Genomic DNA, 18,262 nt, shown 5'->3' on the forward strand with positions numbered 1-18,262 from the left:
GCCTTCATGACGGCAGCTTTTCCTGCTGTTTGTTCTAGGTTCTTCCTCACAACACTCTTACCAGACTGCTTGTCTCCATAGGAGAAGAAGGGTTGCTCTTTGAGGATCCCTCGCTGTAGTACTAGCTTGCTTTCTTAGCTGTCTTGAAGTACTGGTGTGGCCAGCCCAGTCAATTCCCAGCTAATAGAGTTTTCTGTACCTCTCCTCTGCTGTTTAAAAGGTAATTGAAGGTTTCTTGCTTTTGTTTATGGTGAACAAGGAGAGTTGCCAGAGACAGGCGGTTATTCCCTCTCTGCCACTTTTATCCATTTAATGACTGTGTTTCTGCTGATGAAAGGACTGCTGGCCACGTGCATTTCTTAAGTACACCACAAATCCATACAGGAAGCTTTTTATTCTAATATATTTCTATTTTAATTCAGCTGTATTAAACCTTTTCTTCTAAGGAATATTGCTAGAAAATGTAATGTATTAACTGACTAGTATATCCAATGGAGGTTTTAATGAAATAAAATATTTAATACTTTTAAGTAATAGTAAAATTACACATGTGTGTGAGCTTGTGTTTGAGTCTGGTCACACACAGTAGTTACTTGTATTTGTTCAGAATGGGTGGGTTATGATTATTTGCAGTTTATAGCAGTTCAGGCTATTTTGGGTGAGTGACATTTTTGGAACATGGTTGTATCATGTGAAATTTGCTTGTAAGCAGTTTAAAATGAATCATCTCATTATTTTCTTGCTTTTAGGTCAGTATGGTTGGTAAAATGTGTGATTTAGGTAGCAACCTTAAGTAGATTTTGCAGTTAAGGATAAGCAGCTGTATAAACTTGATTACACTAAGCACATCATAGACGTGAATTTAAAGTGCTATTTACAGACTTGAGTTGTATAGTTTCTAACAGTACAGCCTATTTAAATATCTGATTTAGTTTTCCTGAAAAAGCAACAAGTTATGTCATAGATTATTATTATCGAACATGTTTTGTCTTGTGTGCAGCATTACTGTTTCACTTGGCAATCCCATGTGTTGAAGATTAAGATGCTTTTTTCAACCAGAGCCTCCTTTCCCTTTCTACCAGGAATACTTTTCATCCTATTGTGAATACCATTTTCATGGTTGTAATGCTAATCTAGGAAACCTTTGTTTAAAAAATAGGCTGGTTTGAAAACACTAACATGAATCAAAAAATAACATGGCTTGCTAAAAGAACTCTCATTCTATGGTTGATTTCAAATGCTCATAAATAAAAACTGGGTTGCGTAGTCCTGCAAGCCCTTCTGTTTCATTTAGTGAACATTATAGCAGCTGTTGGACTACACAGTGATGTTGGCAGGAGCAGTGCTTGAGTGCACCTTTCCCAGTACTCAGCGCTTGGATGGTTCTTGACCATTCACAGAGCTGCCTGCAGTCCCTTAATTAGAAACAGATGTCCTAAATGAAAAGGATGATCAGGGCAATGTTAATGGTTCAACTGCTAATCGCAAATTTCTGGCTGTATTTTGAAGTTCAGCAGGATTTTTTTTGTATGCATAAAGAAAGCAAATTTCTAAATTGTTGGTACACAAGTGATTACACAATGTGATAAAACAGTATGTTATTTTGGCTTGAAAGAGGGCAGTTCCTTATAGTAACAATTTTCCTCGAATGTACTTAAGTAAAAGATTTGTAAAGGATTTTAAGAGTTTTTCTGTGTGTATTTGTGTGTGTGTGTGTGTGTGTGTATGTAGATGTGTATGTGCACCCATCTGCACTTGCATATGATTGTAGGAATATTCTAAAACCAATGAAACTGTACTTGTGGATGATTTATTTCAGGTCTGCTGAATTTTCTAAGTTTTTTTAAAAAGCTGCTTTTTTTTAATATTTGCTTGACCTACAGGAAAGGAGCCCCTTGGGAAATCAGTATAAAATTCTAACAGACTTTTCTCCATTGTATATACAAGAATGGACAAAAACTATCCCAGAAAATGCCTGCTTCTACTAAATAATAGTTGATATCATTGCTTGAAATTTATTTTAGTATTTTTCATTTTTTTAATAGTAGTTCTTGGTTTCTTTACTGGCATTAACTTAGAATCGTAGAATGATTTAGGTTGAAAAAGACGTTTAGTATCATCGAGTCCAACTGTAAACCTAACACTCTCAAGTCCACCACTAAACCATGTCCCTAAGTGCCACATCTACTCGTCTTTTAAACTTTTTAAACTTAAGAAAACAACTTTATTTGTGAAAGTTTCTGTCATCTTAGAAAGCACAGCAGAAACATAAATTATAATCAGCATCTGGACAAACTGGTTTCAGCTGTTGTATATTTTGATTCCTGGCGGATACGTCTTTTCCCATTTCCCCTCCTTCCCCCAATACATACCTCATGAATTTACAAATATGTCTTTGTTTTGCTGTTCATCAGATCAACATTTCCGTTGTCTTCTTTTCTAAAACTTCAGTTCTGCTTACTGCCTTAGAACATCTGTCTGTCTTTCAGCACTTCTGTCTGCTACAGGTCTCTCTGATCACTTTTACTTTCTTGTTCTAATTTACTGGCTTTCTTTAGTCCTTTGTTCACCCACATCATTCCAATGAAATTGATCATCTTTCAGGCTTTAGTGGCCTCCTCCTGGTCAGAAACAGTATTATGTACAGTTATATATATAGTTTTATATATATATACCCCTATATTACAGTTTTGGTTTGTGTCAGGAGTGTGCTTTTGAAGTGAATCTTTCCTTAAACCCTGCTCACTGAGTTTTGGTTCACTTCGTGTAGCAGTCTAGGAGCAATCACAACAGGAAATGGGTGTTCAGTCCACAAGACCAGACTAGGACTAGTTCTTAAGGTTAAAAGCTGCTGGAAGTGTATAGTGCAGATGTCAGATCTTCAGTGCTGGCTCTCAATCTACAGATGCGTTTCTGCTGGGGCACACTACTTCCTAATGCAGATGTGGCCTCTGCTGCCTTGGCGTCGGTTGCTTCCCTGGGCTTTGCTGCTCCTTCCCTCACTCCTTCAGTCTTACCAGTTTCCACATCTGGAATTTGGTTCACCCACAACCTGAACCCAGGGTCACCTATGTCCAGCCTTGCTTGCATCCAAGATTTCCAGCTGGGTGCTCTCTTACGGTCTTAAGCTGTGACAGAAGCTGATCCTGTCTCTGTTTTGACTGTCACAGCTTCTTGTGTTGTGTTACTGCCAGGATGCTTTCCTTGTGAAGTAAGTATCTGTTTATGGTCTTACCCGTTCTATGTAGAGGCTGAATGCCATTCTTCCCTTTTGAAGCACTCCACACCATTGCGCCTGTCCAGATATCCTCATACTAACCTAATTATTTTTGTAAGCCACTTTTCACTGAGAACACCATCTGACCATTTCATCAACTGCTGTCTTTCCAACTGTTCATGTTATATCTTGTCTGTGTAGTAGTGTCGTAGCTGAAGCATAGCATGATCTCTATTTCAGAAAATTCTGAGAAATCCAACTCGAAGAGCTTCCTTCTTTGGTGAATAGACTGTATATTGCTTCAGTTGTACAGAAAGTACTGTGTATTATCGCTTAGTAGTTTGTCCATATTGAAAAATGCCCTCTTCTTGCAGTGTGCTTTTTGTATGTGCTAAACGATGGTGGACATTGGATTTTTGTGTCAAAATCAGGTTGGCTTTTTTAGGTGTCCTTGTATATAGCGAATGTTCATATATAGCGAAGTCCAGACACACATGCATGTATGTTAAAATGGTGTTTCTAGCAACTTCACTGGAAATGTAATTTCAGAAGGTGGATCTGTGCTTAGGAACTAAGGTGTTTCAGTATACTGTAACATTATTTAGACTTATTTTAATACAACACTTAACATATGGAAAAAACTTGCCTCTTGCAGCTCGTACACTTGCAAACAAATGCTTCTGCATTGAAGCTTGTTGTTTTTAAGAAGCTGGTAAAAGCTCAGCTGAGATATGGGAGAAATCCTTGGCCTTTCTGAGCTACATGCACTTACAGGGTTAGCTAGTATTAGCCGCATTTGTATTTACCTGTTGTACAAGTAGTACTCTGTATATTACCCAGCCTTGCAGTACTGAATCCCAAGCTTTTTCCAGGTGACTCATTTCTGGCTACAAACTGTGTTTCTGCTGTTTAATTACCTTCTGTTTGCTAATGCCATTTCATGTCTCCGGTTTGTAAGTTTTTCCGGGGCAGGGCTCTTTTTCTCATAAGCAAGCAGTGCTAGGTTCATATGGTTGCTAGCAATATGTGTTCACTGTGCTGCAAGATGCAAAGTGTGACTGTATCAAAGCACACAACTTGAAATTTCTTGGAAGATAACCTTTATATCCAGTTCAGGCAATGAATATGCCTGCAGAATAGAAAATGAACTCTGGCATCTGAGGAGCCAATTCAATGATATTTTGGGGGCTTTTAAAGTCTCTTTTCTATTCCAGGTGTATATTTGCAAATATAAATGCAAAAGTCACTTAACCCTTCGCAGCGAAAGCGCACACACACACACACAAAACATGCAGTTTTCATTACTTAACTAAAATACTTAAACAGGACAGATGTTTTTTTCTTTGGTTTCGCTAATTGCCCAGGAAGAACGCTCAGAAAATACTTAACACGGTAATTGAATCAGAGGAAAAATGAAAGTGGTCACCTGTTGCCATGTATGATTTAGCCGTCTGTTTAGGATGTGTTTCAAGCTGGGTTTGGCTGGGTTTTTTTTAGTGATACCTGTTCCACCTCCCATTCTCGCCTCATAAGAGTGCATGTGTGTGTGTAGAGAGAATGTTGAAGGTATGTTAAGCCATTTGTTCAAACTCGCTTTGCAGCAGCATCAAAGAAATTTGAAAGGCAATGCCAGCTTTTAAAAGAAAAAAATGTCAAAAGCAACAGTAAGCAAAAATGCCACACCTGGATTTTTGGGGGATGTTTAATTAATGCTCATTAGGATTCTTACTTTCAAAAAACCTCTAAGGAAAAAGATCATTAATATAAGAGATGTAAATAATTTTACTGAACATTAATTAAAAAAATAACTTTCTGTAATGTGTTAAAGCTTAGTTAATGCAGTTTTAAAGAAAAAGTATCAACCTGAAATTACTGAATGTTGACCTGTTAATGACAGCTTGTTATTAACAGTTGTTATCTGGTGGCCATGCTGGGGATGGTGTTTGACGGTATTGGAAGACATTATTTGCATAAAAGAGGAGTTTTATGGTATTTGTTAAGGAGGCCTTAGTGTTAGAGGCTGTCCAAGAGGGATCGGGCATGTCGTGATGGTAGACCCGTGTGGTATTTGTGGTGAGTTGGTCCTTCATGAATTCTTTTCTGAGTGTTTTTGATAGTAGAAAGTTTGACACATAGTGCTTCAAGTATGTTACTTTATTCTGTTCTTAAGATTTTGCTTCTGAAGCTACAGGGTTTTTTTTCCCTTTATGACATCTGGATTTAGTTACTGGATACTGCCTCACCAGTGCAAAGGAGGAAGTACAGGATTTGGAATAATGCAAATGTACTGTTGTAGGAAAATCAAAACATACACAAATTACTATTTTAATCTTGTCTGCTGAGGGTACACACTGTTTTGTAGACCAGATGATTCATAGTTTTGCAGATTTCTCTGTAGGTTTTTGTGTTTTGATTTACATCTTAAAAGCTTAATTAAAAAAAAATAATTCTACAAACTGGTCCAGCAGAGTTGCAGTAGAAACATGGAAGAATCCCGAGGGACAGGAGCTTTTTCACTGTAGCCTATAGCTGAACAACTCCTGCACAAACCTATACATTTTGTTTAAAAATATATATTCCCCTAGGCTGGCCAGTATTTTATATTGTTTATGTTAGTTTTATCATTGCAAACTTGCATACATTTGTTCTTGATGCCGCTCTTTCCCAGAACATTTGAGCTCTGTGATAATTAATTATGCCTTCTGTAGTAAACAAGTGACTTGACATTATTAATATCAACGTCAAAATACTATTTTTATTTTATTTTCTGTCTTTTTCCACAAAAATAGATAATATACCTGAAAGAATCCCCAGAAGAAGTGTACAGGCTTATATTGGCTGGAAATGTTTCATATCTTCCTTTCAGGTAAATAACAAGTTGTTAGAACTTTCTGTACCTTGATATTCTGAAGAAGAATGTAGCATTGAGCAGGACTAATTTGGGGCGCTTTTTTTGCTGAAGTTTTAACATGTGACACATGCATTGCCTGAGCTTTCAGTGCAGACTGCTGAACAGGGGTGTTAGCAGCTGGTACTGAAGCATACTGACAGAAGGTGAAGGAGCCACCACGCTGGTTTGTATGCACTCATGTTGAACTTTTTGATCTACATTGCTTCTCACTTAGCAGTCTGGTTTTGTGCCAGTAGTTGATAGTTAAACGTATCAAAATATCTGTCATTCATCACAAATGACTTGCAATACTTCTAGCACTCCATTTTTCCCACTGGTCGAATGTATGCAGCAACCCGCAGATACTCTTCTGTGCATAAAGAATGCTAGCTAACCTCATATGATTTAGTGTAAGTTTAAAGTATTTATTTTTATCAGTGAGGAAATGTGTAAAGCCATTGGTTCATGGTTGTTTGACCCTGAGGGAATATAATCTCAGCTGTTTCAGACCACAGATTTCTCTTTGTGGTATATGCTGTGCTGCTTAATATAGCAAATGAAGTTGATCTGTCATGCAGAAGAACAACTTCTTAATTTCTTGCAAATAAGAGTTTCTAAAAGTTGGATTAAACTAACATCCATTGGCTGCCACAATATGCAGAAAAGAATGGCCAGAAAACTTTTTAGGAGGCAAGTTTACTGTCCAAATATGTTGTTATGGGGTGATTAATTCAGTCCTTGCTTGTTTGTCTTTTCTACCTCTCTTGCCAATAGATGGGCTTTTGATGAATTGAATTTCTATTACTTCCCTCCCTGTCACCACCACAGTATAATGGTGTAGTAACACCTCTATTTGCATACTTCCATCATCCTATTTCTCACTTTTAAAGTCCATTTTTATATTCCCAGAAGAACAGAAGTCCTCTTTAGGAAGACTATAAGGTTTGTTTCTAAATATCATAAAGGTGTATGTGGGTGACGGAGATAGTAGCTTTTCACCAGGTCATATACCCTGCGCAAATTCCCAGATTATCACTTCAACAGTACCTGCCCATAGAATAATAAAGTCATTCAGGTAGTTGCTACTTAGGGTTATTATCAACACAAAAACTTCTGTTAGCAGGATGCAAGGAATTTGTTTTTTTCACTTACAGAATCACTGTGAAGTTGGAAGGGACCCCTTGAGGTCATCTGGTCCGACATCCCTGCTCAAGCAGGTCCACCTAGAGCCTGTTGCCCAGGTCCACGTGCAGATGGCTTTTGGATGTCTCCAAGGATGGAGACTCCACAGGCTCTCAGGGCAGTCTGTTCCAGTGCTCAGTCACACTCAGAGTGAAAAAATAGTTCCTGATGTTCAGAGGCAACATCCTGTGTTTCAGTTTGTGCCCATTGTCTCTGGTCCTGTCACTGGGCAACACTAAAAAGAGCCTGTCTCTGTCTTCTTTTCATCTTCCCTTCATGTATTTATATACATTGATAAGTTCCCACCTGAGCCTTCTCTTCTCCAGACTAAACTGTCCCACCTCCCTCAGCCTTTCCTTCTATATGAGATGCTCCAGTCCCTTAATCATCTTTGCAGCCCTTTGCTGGACTCTCTACAGTATGTCCATATCTCTTCTGCACTGGGGAGCCTAGAACTGGGCACAGTACTCCACGTGTGGCCTCACTAGTGCTGAGGACAGGGGAAGGATCACCGCCCTTGACCTGCTGGCGATACTTTGCCTAATGTGGTCCAGGATACCATTAGCCTTCTTTGTCGCAGGGCACAATGCTGACTCATGTTCAACCTGATGTCCACCAGGAGCCCCAGGTCCTTTTCTGCAAAGCTGTTTTCCAGCTGGGCAGCTCCCAGCCTGTACTGGTGCCTGGAATTGTTCCTCCCCAGGTGCAGAAATTTGCATTTCTCCTTGTTGAACTTCATGAGGCTCCTGTCAGCCTGTTTCTCCAGCCTGTCAAGGTCCCTCTGCATGGCAGCACGACCCTCTGTCATATCAGCCACTCTTCACATAGAATCACAGAATCAATCAGGTTGGAAGAGACCTCTGGGATCATCGAGTCCAACCATTGCCCTGACAACACCATGTCAACTAGACCATGGCACTAAGTGCCATGTCCAGTCTTTTCTTAAACACATCCAGAGATGGTGACTCCACCACCTCCCTGGGCAGCCCATTCCAATGTCTAATGACCCTTTCTGTGAAGAAATTCTTCCTAATGTCCAACCTGAGCCCCCCCTGGCGAAGCTTGAGGCTATGTCCTCTTGTCCTATCGCTAGTTGCCTGGGAGAAGAGGCTGACTCCCACTCCACTACAACCTCCCTTCAGGTAGTTGTAGACTGCAATAAGGTCACCTCTGAGCCTCCTCTTCTCCAGGCTAAACAACCCCAGCTCCCTCAGCCATTCCTCATAGGTCATATCCTCCAGACCCTTCACCACCTTGATTGCCCTCCTCTGGACTCTCTCCAACACCTCAACATCTTTCTTGAAGTGTGGGGCCCAGAACTGGACACATATTCAAGGTGCGGCCTCACCAGTGCCGAGTACAGAGGGACAATCACTTCCCTAGACCTGCTGGCTACACTATTCCTAATAGAGGCCGGGATGCCATTGGCCTTCTTGGCCACCTGGGCACACTGCTGGCTCATGTTTAGCCGGCTGTCGATCAGCACCCCCAGGTCTCTTTCACTGGGATGCTTTCTAACCACTCTTCCCCCAGCCTGTAGCGCTGCATGGGGTTGTTGTGGCCGAAGCATAAGACCCGGCACTTGTTCTTGTTGAACCTCATGCCCTTGGTCTCGGCCCATCTATCTAACCTGTCCAGATCCCTCTGTAGGGCCTTCCTACCCTCCAGCAGATCAACACTCCCACCCAGCTTGGTGTCATCTGCAAATTTACTGAGGGTGCACTCAATCCCTACGTCTAGATCATCTATAAAGATCTTGAACAGCACCGGCCCCAGAACTGAGCCCTGGGGAACACCGCTAGTGACCGGCCGCCAGTTGGACTTTGCCCCATTCACCACCACTCTCTGGGCTCGGCCATCCAGCCAGTTTTTAACCCATTGAAGAGACCACCCGTCCAAGCCCCAGGCAGCCAGTTTGTCTAGGAGGATGCTGTGGGAGACAGTGTCGAATGCTTTACTGAAGTCTAGATAGACTACATCCACAGCCCTGCCCTCATCTACTAAGCGAGTCACTTTGTCATAGAAGGAGATCAGGTTGGTCAAGCAGGACCTGCCTTTCATGAATCCATGTTGGCTGGCCCCGATGCCCTGATTGTCCTGCATGTGCCATGTAATGGCACTCAGGATGATCTGTTCCATCACCTTGCCTGGCACCGAGGTCAGGCTGACAGGCCTATAGTTCCCTGGATCATCCTTCCGACCCTTCTTGTAGATGGGCGTTACATTTGCTAATTTCCAGTCAGCTGGAACTTCTCCAGTTAACCAGGACTGACGGTAGATAATCGAGAGTGGTTTGGCAAGTTCATTTGCCAGTTCCTTCATTACTCTGGGGTGAATCCCATCCGGGCCCATAGCCTTATGGGTGTCCAGTTGGCACAGCAGGTCACTAACTGTCTCCTCCTGGATTACGGGGGGTTCACACAGCCCCCCGTCCCAAACTTCAGGCTCTGAGGGCCAAGTCTCCTGAGGACAACCAGTCTTGACATTAAAGACCAAGGCAAAGAAGGCATTGAGCATCTCTGCCTTTTCCTCATCCCCTGACACTACACTACCCTCCTCATTCAGCAAGTGGTGGAGGCTCTCCTTGACCCTCCTTTTGCTGTTAATGTATTTGTAGAAACTTTTTTTGTTATCTTTGATCGTAGCAGCAAAATCAAGCTCTAATTGAGCTTTGGCCCTTCTAATCTTCTCCCTACACGACCTGGCAACGTCCCTATAGACCTCCCAAGTTACCCGACCCTTCTTCCAGAGCAAGTAGGCTCTCTTTTTTTCCTTAAGTTCTAGTCTAAGTTCCCTGTTTAACCAGGCCGGTCTTTTTCCCCGACGGCTTGCCTTCCTACAGACTGGGACAGCCTGCTCCTGAATATTTAGCAATTCCCTTTTGAAGCATGTCCAGCCTTCCTGGACTCCTTTGCCCTCCAGGACCGACTCCCAAGGGACTCGGTCCACCAACCTCTTAAACAGGCTAAAGTCTGCCCGCCGGAAATCTAAGGCAGAAGTTCTACTCTTGCCCCTCCTTACTTCCCCCACTATCGAAAACTCTAACATTTCATGGTCGCTACTCCGAAGACGGCCACCAACCCTCACATCTCCCACTAGTCCTTCTCTGTTCACAAACAACAGGTCAAGCAGGGCCCCTCCTCTAGTGGGCTCATTTACCACTTGCATGAGGAAGTTGTCCTCCACACATTCGAGGAACCTCCTAGATTGCTTCCTCTCTGCCATGTTGTATTTCCAGCAGACATCCGGCAAGTTGAAGTCACCCATGAGTACAAGGGCCAGCGACTGGGCGGCGTCTGACAGCCGCTTGTAAAACGCCTCGTCTGCCTGCTCATCCTGGTTGGGTGGTCTATAACAGACTCCCACCGTAATGTCTGCCCTGCCGACCTTCCCCCTGATCTTCACCCATAAACATTCAACCTTGTCATCCTCACCATCTTCCTCAATTTCAACACAGTCCAAGCACTCCCTAACATACAGCGCTACCCGACCGCCTCTCCTGCTTCGCCTGTCCCTCTTAAAGAGCTTATAGCCATCCATAGTTGCACTCCAGTCATGAGAGTCATCCCACCACATTTCTGTGATGGCAACCACATCATAACCTTCCTGCTGTACAGTGGCTTCTAGCTCTTCCTGTTTGTTGCCCATACTGCGTGCATTGGTGTAAACGCACTTCAGCTGGGCTAGTGGCCTTGCCCCCGATGCAGGCCCGTCACCCCTAGGTTCATTTGCAGTTGCCCTGGTCTTATCCCCCTCCCCCATCGAACCTAGTTTAAAGACCTCTTGATCAGCCCTGCCAACTTCTGGGCCATAACCCTTTTCCCCTTCTGACTCAGCTGTACTCCATCCGGCATAAGCAGGCCCAGTGTCATGAAAGCCGCCCCGTGGTCAACAAACCCAAAATCCCACCTCCGGCACCAGTCTCTTAGCCACATATTAATCTGTTGTTCTTTCATAGTCTTTTCCCTATTTTCACCAAATACCAAAGGAATTGAAGAGTATATCACCTGCGCACCTACCCCCTTTACCAAACGCCCCAGGGCCCTGAAGTCCCTTTTGATTGCCCTGGGACTTCTCTCTTCAATCTCATCCCTACCCACCTGGAATACTAATAGTGGGTAGTAGTCAGAGGGCCTCACCAGTTGAGGAATCCTCCTGGCAACATCCCTTACCCGTGCCCCAGGGAGGCAGCAGACTTCCCTGTGAGTCGGGTCTGGCCTGCATATGGGGCCCTCCGTTCCCCTTAGCAGGGAGTTGCCTATAACAATTACTTTTCTTTTCTCCTTTTTGGAGCTGGTTGCAACCCTCTTACTTGGTTGCTTCTGTTTACGTAGCCCCGTAGAAGGTCTTTCACCTAGATTTGTATCTTCCTGACACTCAGGAAGATGCTCAGGCTCCAGCGCCTCATACCTATTCTGCAGGGGGACGCAGGGAGGGGAGGAAGGTCGGGATGAGATTCACCTGCCACCCCGAGCAGGGACCTGCCTCTATTCCCCCCCATCCCCTAGGTCTCCTCCTGCTCCATGTGGAGGAGGAAGAGGATCCTCCACTACCTGGGGAGCATTAGGCCCGTCTGTTTTCCCCAGGACAGGCAGGGAACAGCACTGCCCGCCATCCTCTTCCTGGGATACTCTTGTACTCCTTAACCTTTCCACCTCCTCCTTGAGCAGGGCCACCAAGGAGATCAGGTCGTCGACCTGTTCGCACCTCACACAGGTCAGGTCTCTGTTACCCTCGAGTGCCAGGGCCAGGCTCTGGCACTCCCTGCAGCCTGACACCTGCACCTCCGCGTGCTTCCGCGGCAGGTCCGTTTGGGTTGCCATGTCTTTTCTGGCACCCGCAAGGGACTTAGGGCCCCGCCGAGTGGAAACCATACCTGCCTGCCCGCCTACCCTGCTGGCCCTGCCTGCGTGAACTGCTGTGCACACTGCCACGCCCCTGTTTGCGTGCTCCTGTTCACCACACTCCGGGTCGCTCTCACTCCCCAGGGGGCCCTTCAAATCTCCCACAGTGCCTCCGGCTACGCCCCCTCCTCTCTTGGGACGGGACTCGAGGGGCTGCTGCTCGGGTGGCCCTGAGTACGGAACCCACACGGTACAGCCCGATCTCACCCTCGCCCACACTCACCTCAGTCGCTATCGCTGCCGCCGCTGCTGCCGACTGACAGCAGAAGGTTCACAGCTCCTTGGCACCTTCCTCTCCTTGTGCACTGGGAGGGAGTCAGCGCTCTCCCCAATGAGCTGCAAACAGCTGTGGCCTCCCCCGCCCTGGGACACACCCAGTCACTGCTGACTCCCCCTCTCCCCTCTGGCCAGGGACTAGTCCCTGCCCTCCAGGAGGCTCTTTATCACCCGATCACAGGGAGTGGTGCTATGCCCCCTCCTCTCCTGATTCGTTGCTGGGAACTTCCGGGTCCAGGCAGGTCTCGGGCTGCTGCTCGGGGGGGCCCAGAGCACGGAAACCGCTCGCCCGTTACAGCCCGATCTCGCCCCACACTAACCTCAGTCGCTGCCGCTGCTGCCGCTGCTGCTGCTGTTGCCGACTGGCAAAACCAGTTTTGTGTCATCAGCAAACTTGCTGAGGGAACTCTCTGCCCCTTCATCTAGACCATTAATGAAGATGTTCAACAGGATCAAACGCAATATTGACCCCCTGAGTACACTGCTAGTTCCTGGCCTCCACCTAGACTTTGTGCCACTGACTACTACCTTTTGGGCCTGGCCGTTCAGCCAGTTTTCAATCCACCTGTCTTCTCGACCAGCTTACACTAGCTTGTTTATGAGGATCTTATGGAGACAATATGAAAGGCCTTACTGAAATTCACGTAGACAATATCCAGTGCTCCCCCCTCATCTACCAGGCCAGTTATTCTGTTGTAGAAGTTTATCAAATTGGTCAAGCATGACATTGCCTTGGTGAATCCATGCTGACTACTCCTTATGATGTTCTTGTCCTTAATATGCCTGGAAATGGTTTCCAGGATTAGCTGCTCCATCACCTCTCTGAGGATTGAGATGATGCTGACTGACCTGTAGTTGCCTGGGGATTCCTTCTTGCCCTTACTTGAAGTTGAGGGTGACATTTGCTTTCTTCCAGTCTTCAGGCATTTCTCCCAGCTGCCATGATTGACCAGAGATTATTGAGGGTGGCCTTGCAATGACATCAACCAGCTCCCTCAGCACCCGTGTGTGCATCCCATCAGGGCCCATGGACCTAGATATATGTCCAGTTTGCAGAAGTATTCCCTGGTCGTCTTCCACCAAGAGCACATCTTCCTTACTCCAGCCTTTCCTCCTGGTTTCTGGGACGTGGTATTCCTGAAGGCTAGTCTTGCTAGTAAAGACGGAGGCAAAGAAGGCATTCAGAACCTCAGCCTTTTCCATGTCCTGTGTAACCAGGTCCGCTATCTCATTGAGCAATGGGCCCACATCTTCCCTAGTCTTCCTTTTGTCAGTCACCTGTGTACTTAGAGAAGCCCTTCATGTTTTCTTTGACATCCCTGGCCATATTCAATTCCATTTGGGCTTTAACTTTCTTAGCTTCATCCCTGGCTGCTCAGACAATGTCTCTATATTCCTCCCAGGTTAACTGTCCTTGCTTCCACCCTCTGTATGCTTCCTTTTTGTGTTTGAGTTTGGCCAGGAGTTCCTTGTTTATCCATGCAGGCCTACTGGCATTTTTGCCTGCTTCATATTCATTGGGATGAATGGCTCTTAAGCTTGAAGAGGGATGATCTTTGAATATTAACCAGCTTTCCTGGGCCCCTCTTTCCCCCCAGGGCCTTATCCCATGAGACTCTTCCAAGCAGATCTTTGAAAAGGCCAAAGTCTGCTCTCCTGAAGTCCAGGGTTGTCAGCTTGCTTTTCACCCTACTCCCTGCCCTTGGGATCCTGAACTCCACCATCTCATAGTCGCTACAGCCAAGGCTGCCTTTGACTTTCACATCCTCAGTGAGCACCTCCTTGTTGGTGAGTATGAGGTCCAGCAGAGCACTGTTCCTTATTGGCTTCTGTATCACTTGGAGGAGAAGGTTGTCACCAGTTCACTGCGGGAACCTCCTGGATTGCGTATGTCCTGCTGTGTTGTCCCTGCAACACATATCAGAGTGGTTGAAGTTCCCCATGAGGACCAGAGCCTGCAAATGTGAGGCTGCTTCGATCTCTCTGTAGAGAGCCTGATACACTTGTTCTTCCTGGTCAGGTGGCCTAACATACCTGCTACAATGCCACCTTTACCTGTCCTCTCTTTTACCCGAATGAGGTTCTATTATTTCCTTCTCCTGCTGATTTTTGTTCTCCACCTTTCACACTGATTCATTAGGGAGGAAAAGGATACAAACAAATTGTAGAGGCAGCCATCCAGGTTCTTGAGAAGTTCTTCCTCCTCTCATTTGACATTTGAACATGATATATTTTTTACCTTTTTGAAACATTAATGATTTTCTGCTGGTGAGGGCCTCATGGTCTCAAAACAAGGTGTTCTGCCAAGACATAATATTCTTCGGTGTAGATTCAGTTTAAAATTATTTTTTGTCTTGACTATAGTATTCCTGTAGAATGCTTATTCTGCAGTGCTTATGGAATCTAATAATGGTCATGTACTGAGAACACGCCGTTCTTGGATCAACAGACTTTTGAAAATTGTAGTTGAAAGAAAGGGTTTTAATGAACACTAGTTTTTCCTCATGTTTAAGCATAAACTGTTTTATGCATCTTAAGGAAAGTCTTTTAATGTATCTACACAAATGTGTATCTTGACAGTTTTATTAAGAAGATGCTGTTTACAAATACATAGAATGCATGTGTGTAGCATCTTTTTTTCTTTCAAGTGGAGTTTGAAGAAAAAAATTGCAGTGTACTACAATTCGACACTTTTGAAACTGTACTTCAGAAGAAAATGTTCTAAGAGTGTATGTTAGAATATGATACTAATTTAGGCATTAGTTTTTGCCACAAGGTGTTTGTGTTGTCTGTTCTTTGTTGACCTGAACACTGAAACATCCCAGTTTCAATGTTCATGTCAGAAGTTGAACACATCAGCTTTACCAAAACTATAACTGGAGTAATCTTACTCTTGGATCATCTGTTAACATCATTTATTTTATGTTTAGTTATTATTTTAAGATGCAAAGTGGGGGAAATGAAGTAATCATTTGACGTAATTATTTCATTGTGATAGTAATTATCCTGGAGCAATTTTTTAAAGGTGTTTTAGAGAAATATCTTCAATTGCTTTAACTTGGATTAAAATGGGATAATTTTACTGTTTTGGTCATCATATGTTATAGGGATGCTTCCTTCGGTACTTGCAGTTTTCATCTGACGTTACTGGACTGTTTTCATGCAATAAACAAGGTCAGTAAAACAGTATTTTTCATATTGCAAAAGTTCAGCTAAATATTACCCAGCAGAAAGAGAATGCTTAGGAAGCTAGGATCCAGTTAGAGCTGTGCAGTAGCAGATTTTCTGATTGTTGCCTGTCTTATTATCTATTATGCATTGTAACAAAACTTCTAGATACAGCATCCATCGAAGTCCACCAATATCTTACATAATCAGCTAGTGAGGATTTTAAAGAGGGAGTTTTGGGCTTTATTTATGTAATCTTTCAGGACAGTCATTCACTCCTCTAATCCGTAAGAGTTGTGTGATAGGTTTAGTATATGTCCTCCTGGTGTTGCATTTTAGGATGAATATAGCCTTCGAAAGTGGCTTTGAATTGGTTAGTGGTACTTCTTAGGCATTTGCAGCATATGCTAATGGCTTCAAGTTTTGCTTAGTAATACAAATAGAACAAATGTTAGGAGGCAAGTGCTTTTTTTTTAATTACAAATTATCAATAATCTAGTGTTTTATAGCAATACAGTGGTGAAGTAGCTGGCATTGAAGGACAGGGGAATTTATATGCATTCTTTTTTGTCTGAGTAGTGAAATGGGGAATTCTGCAGCTCTCCACCCTACTACTGTCTTTCGTATTATGGGTATCTCTGCCAGATACTGGTGTTTTTACTGATTAAGCCAGCTTCTTGCAGATTTTCAGCTTTTGCGATGTTTTGGCATCGACTGCTTGTATGCCAAGAGTGGTGAATTGCTCTTCTTAGTGCCAGTGAACAGCAAGGAAAACTAGAGAATATTATGCAGTGAAAAAGGAGATTAGAATGTAGTATTTTAAATATCTGGAGATACGGGATTATCTGTGTTTGTGCTTCCCAACTCAAAAAGTGGGTAAACTGCCAGTCACTCAAATGTTTACACTTTTTATACAATATTAAATATAAACATTGTGGGCAATAATGGGACATCATGGGCCACACTAATGTCTGCTTAGGACTGTGTGTCTGCAAGCAATTTAAAATTAATGTAGATGTTAGCATCGTAATGAGAGCAAATAGCATTCATGCACAAAAATATTTGCAGTCCTTGAATGCAGACTTTAGAATGTACTTACAATTTCAATAGAAATTTTTTGCCAGTTATTTTTCTCTTTTTTTATTTTGTACTCGTAGCAGTAATAAAAGGACTGAATGCTTCTATACTGTGGAATTTTGTAGTGATTCGATGAAAACAGAAAAGAGTAGATTTGCTTGTCTAACTTCAGTTATATTAAAATTTACAAATCTGTTTTGAACCAAGACTGAGTTGATCTGTATTTTTTCAAATATATGAAGAAATCTCTCTGAAAGAGTAGAACAGGTATTAAGGGGCTTTCAGTAACCGTAACCTAAAAGAGTGGTAAACTGTCCTCATTGAAAAGGTGTTGTCTTTATTAAAAGCTGTATTCTGAATTTTAGGCTTTGCAATACGGTTTCGTTGATTTCAATACATTTGATGTGAATGAATATGAGCATTATGAAGTAAGTGTTCAGTATCAATCTTCTGATTTGTTTGCTCTTATTAATGCTAAGATGATTGTTTATAATATGTGCTATTTTTTTATAGTATTAGGTTCCATTTCTGTTTTGTCTCTTTAAACTTTAATTGTTAAATAAAGGTGTGTGGTCAGAAAGAGAATATTAAAATTCAGATTTAAGCATAGTCAGTCTCAAACGTGGGGGAGAAAGCAGAAAACAAAATGGAAATAAATACATTTTTCCATTATTACTAAAGCCCTGGAAGATGATCAGGGAGTGGGAATTTGGCCACCTTTTAGAGGTCATGCATATGCTTGAGCAGTCTTGAGAAACTTGAGGGCATACAAGTCCAAGTCTAACTGAATTCTGGAGAACGATTAAAGTATGTATCTATGAACACATGGCAAAGGTATAATAACACCCTTTGAGGTAAAGAAGGAAACAGGGCTGGGAAACTCCAAGCCTATAAAATTCACTTTGGGGCATGGGAAACGAATGTGACGATGAAAGAGTGCAACTCTTGACTTTATGCAGTCTCAGAAATGCAAAGCTGCCAGTTATCTGTAAAGAGAAAATTAAGTGTTCTTAGAATCTAAAAAATCATTATTTAAATTGTGAACAGAGATAAGGCCAAGGTCATAGTTTAGAAACCTATAAAAATTTAAAAAGTGGAAGTTGCCCTTTATCTGAACGGCATCACTTGTGTTGTTCTAAAACTCTAATTTAGAAAGAGGAGAACACAGGCAAGAAAAGTGAGGTTGAGAGCATCTGGCATCCTCACAATGGAACAGAAAGCAGGCAAATAACATAACTTCCTTTGGCAAAAATTGTACATCACTTCTATCTAGCATGTATATTGAAACAATAAGGAAAAGCCTGAAAATACAGGGATAATGATAAACCAAGCATTTTCTCTTGACAGAGAGCAGAAAATGGAGATTTTAACTGGATAATACCAAACAAATTCATTGCCTTCAGTGGACCTCATTCAAGAAGTAAAATTGAAAATGGTATGCTTAAAAAAGGAGGTGGGGGACACAAGCCCACTGCTTTCTTAGTTGATTGTTATCAGTAAGAACAAGCTTTAAAAATTGTTCCTCAAACAGTGTGTTTTTTCCTTGGC

The 18,262-nt window shown here is 43.0% G+C and overlaps 1 protein-coding gene across 5 annotated transcripts in view; it reads left to right on the top strand.

Moving 5' to 3' along the window:
* CDC14B (cell division cycle 14B) overlaps window positions 1-18,262 on the top strand; it is a 54,232-nt gene that overhangs the window by 15,836 nt on the left and 20,134 nt on the right. For all 5 annotated transcript variants that reach the window (XM_068422377.1, XM_068422378.1, XM_068422376.1 and 2 more), the window contains exons 5-8: window positions 6,007-6,083; window positions 15,577-15,643; window positions 17,080-17,142; window positions 18,062-18,149. In XM_068422377.1, coding sequence (XP_068278478.1) covers window positions 6,007-6,083; window positions 15,577-15,643; window positions 17,080-17,142; window positions 18,062-18,149 — 295 coding nt within the window. The remainder of the gene's footprint in view (window positions 1-6,006; window positions 6,084-15,576; window positions 15,644-17,079; window positions 17,143-18,061; window positions 18,150-18,262) is intronic.

This window comes from Nyctibius grandis, chromosome Z, assembly GCF_013368605.1.
Source record: "Nyctibius grandis isolate bNycGra1 chromosome Z, bNycGra1.pri, whole genome shotgun sequence".
NCBI classification, from domain to species: domain Eukaryota; kingdom Metazoa; phylum Chordata; class Aves; order Nyctibiiformes; family Nyctibiidae; genus Nyctibius; species Nyctibius grandis.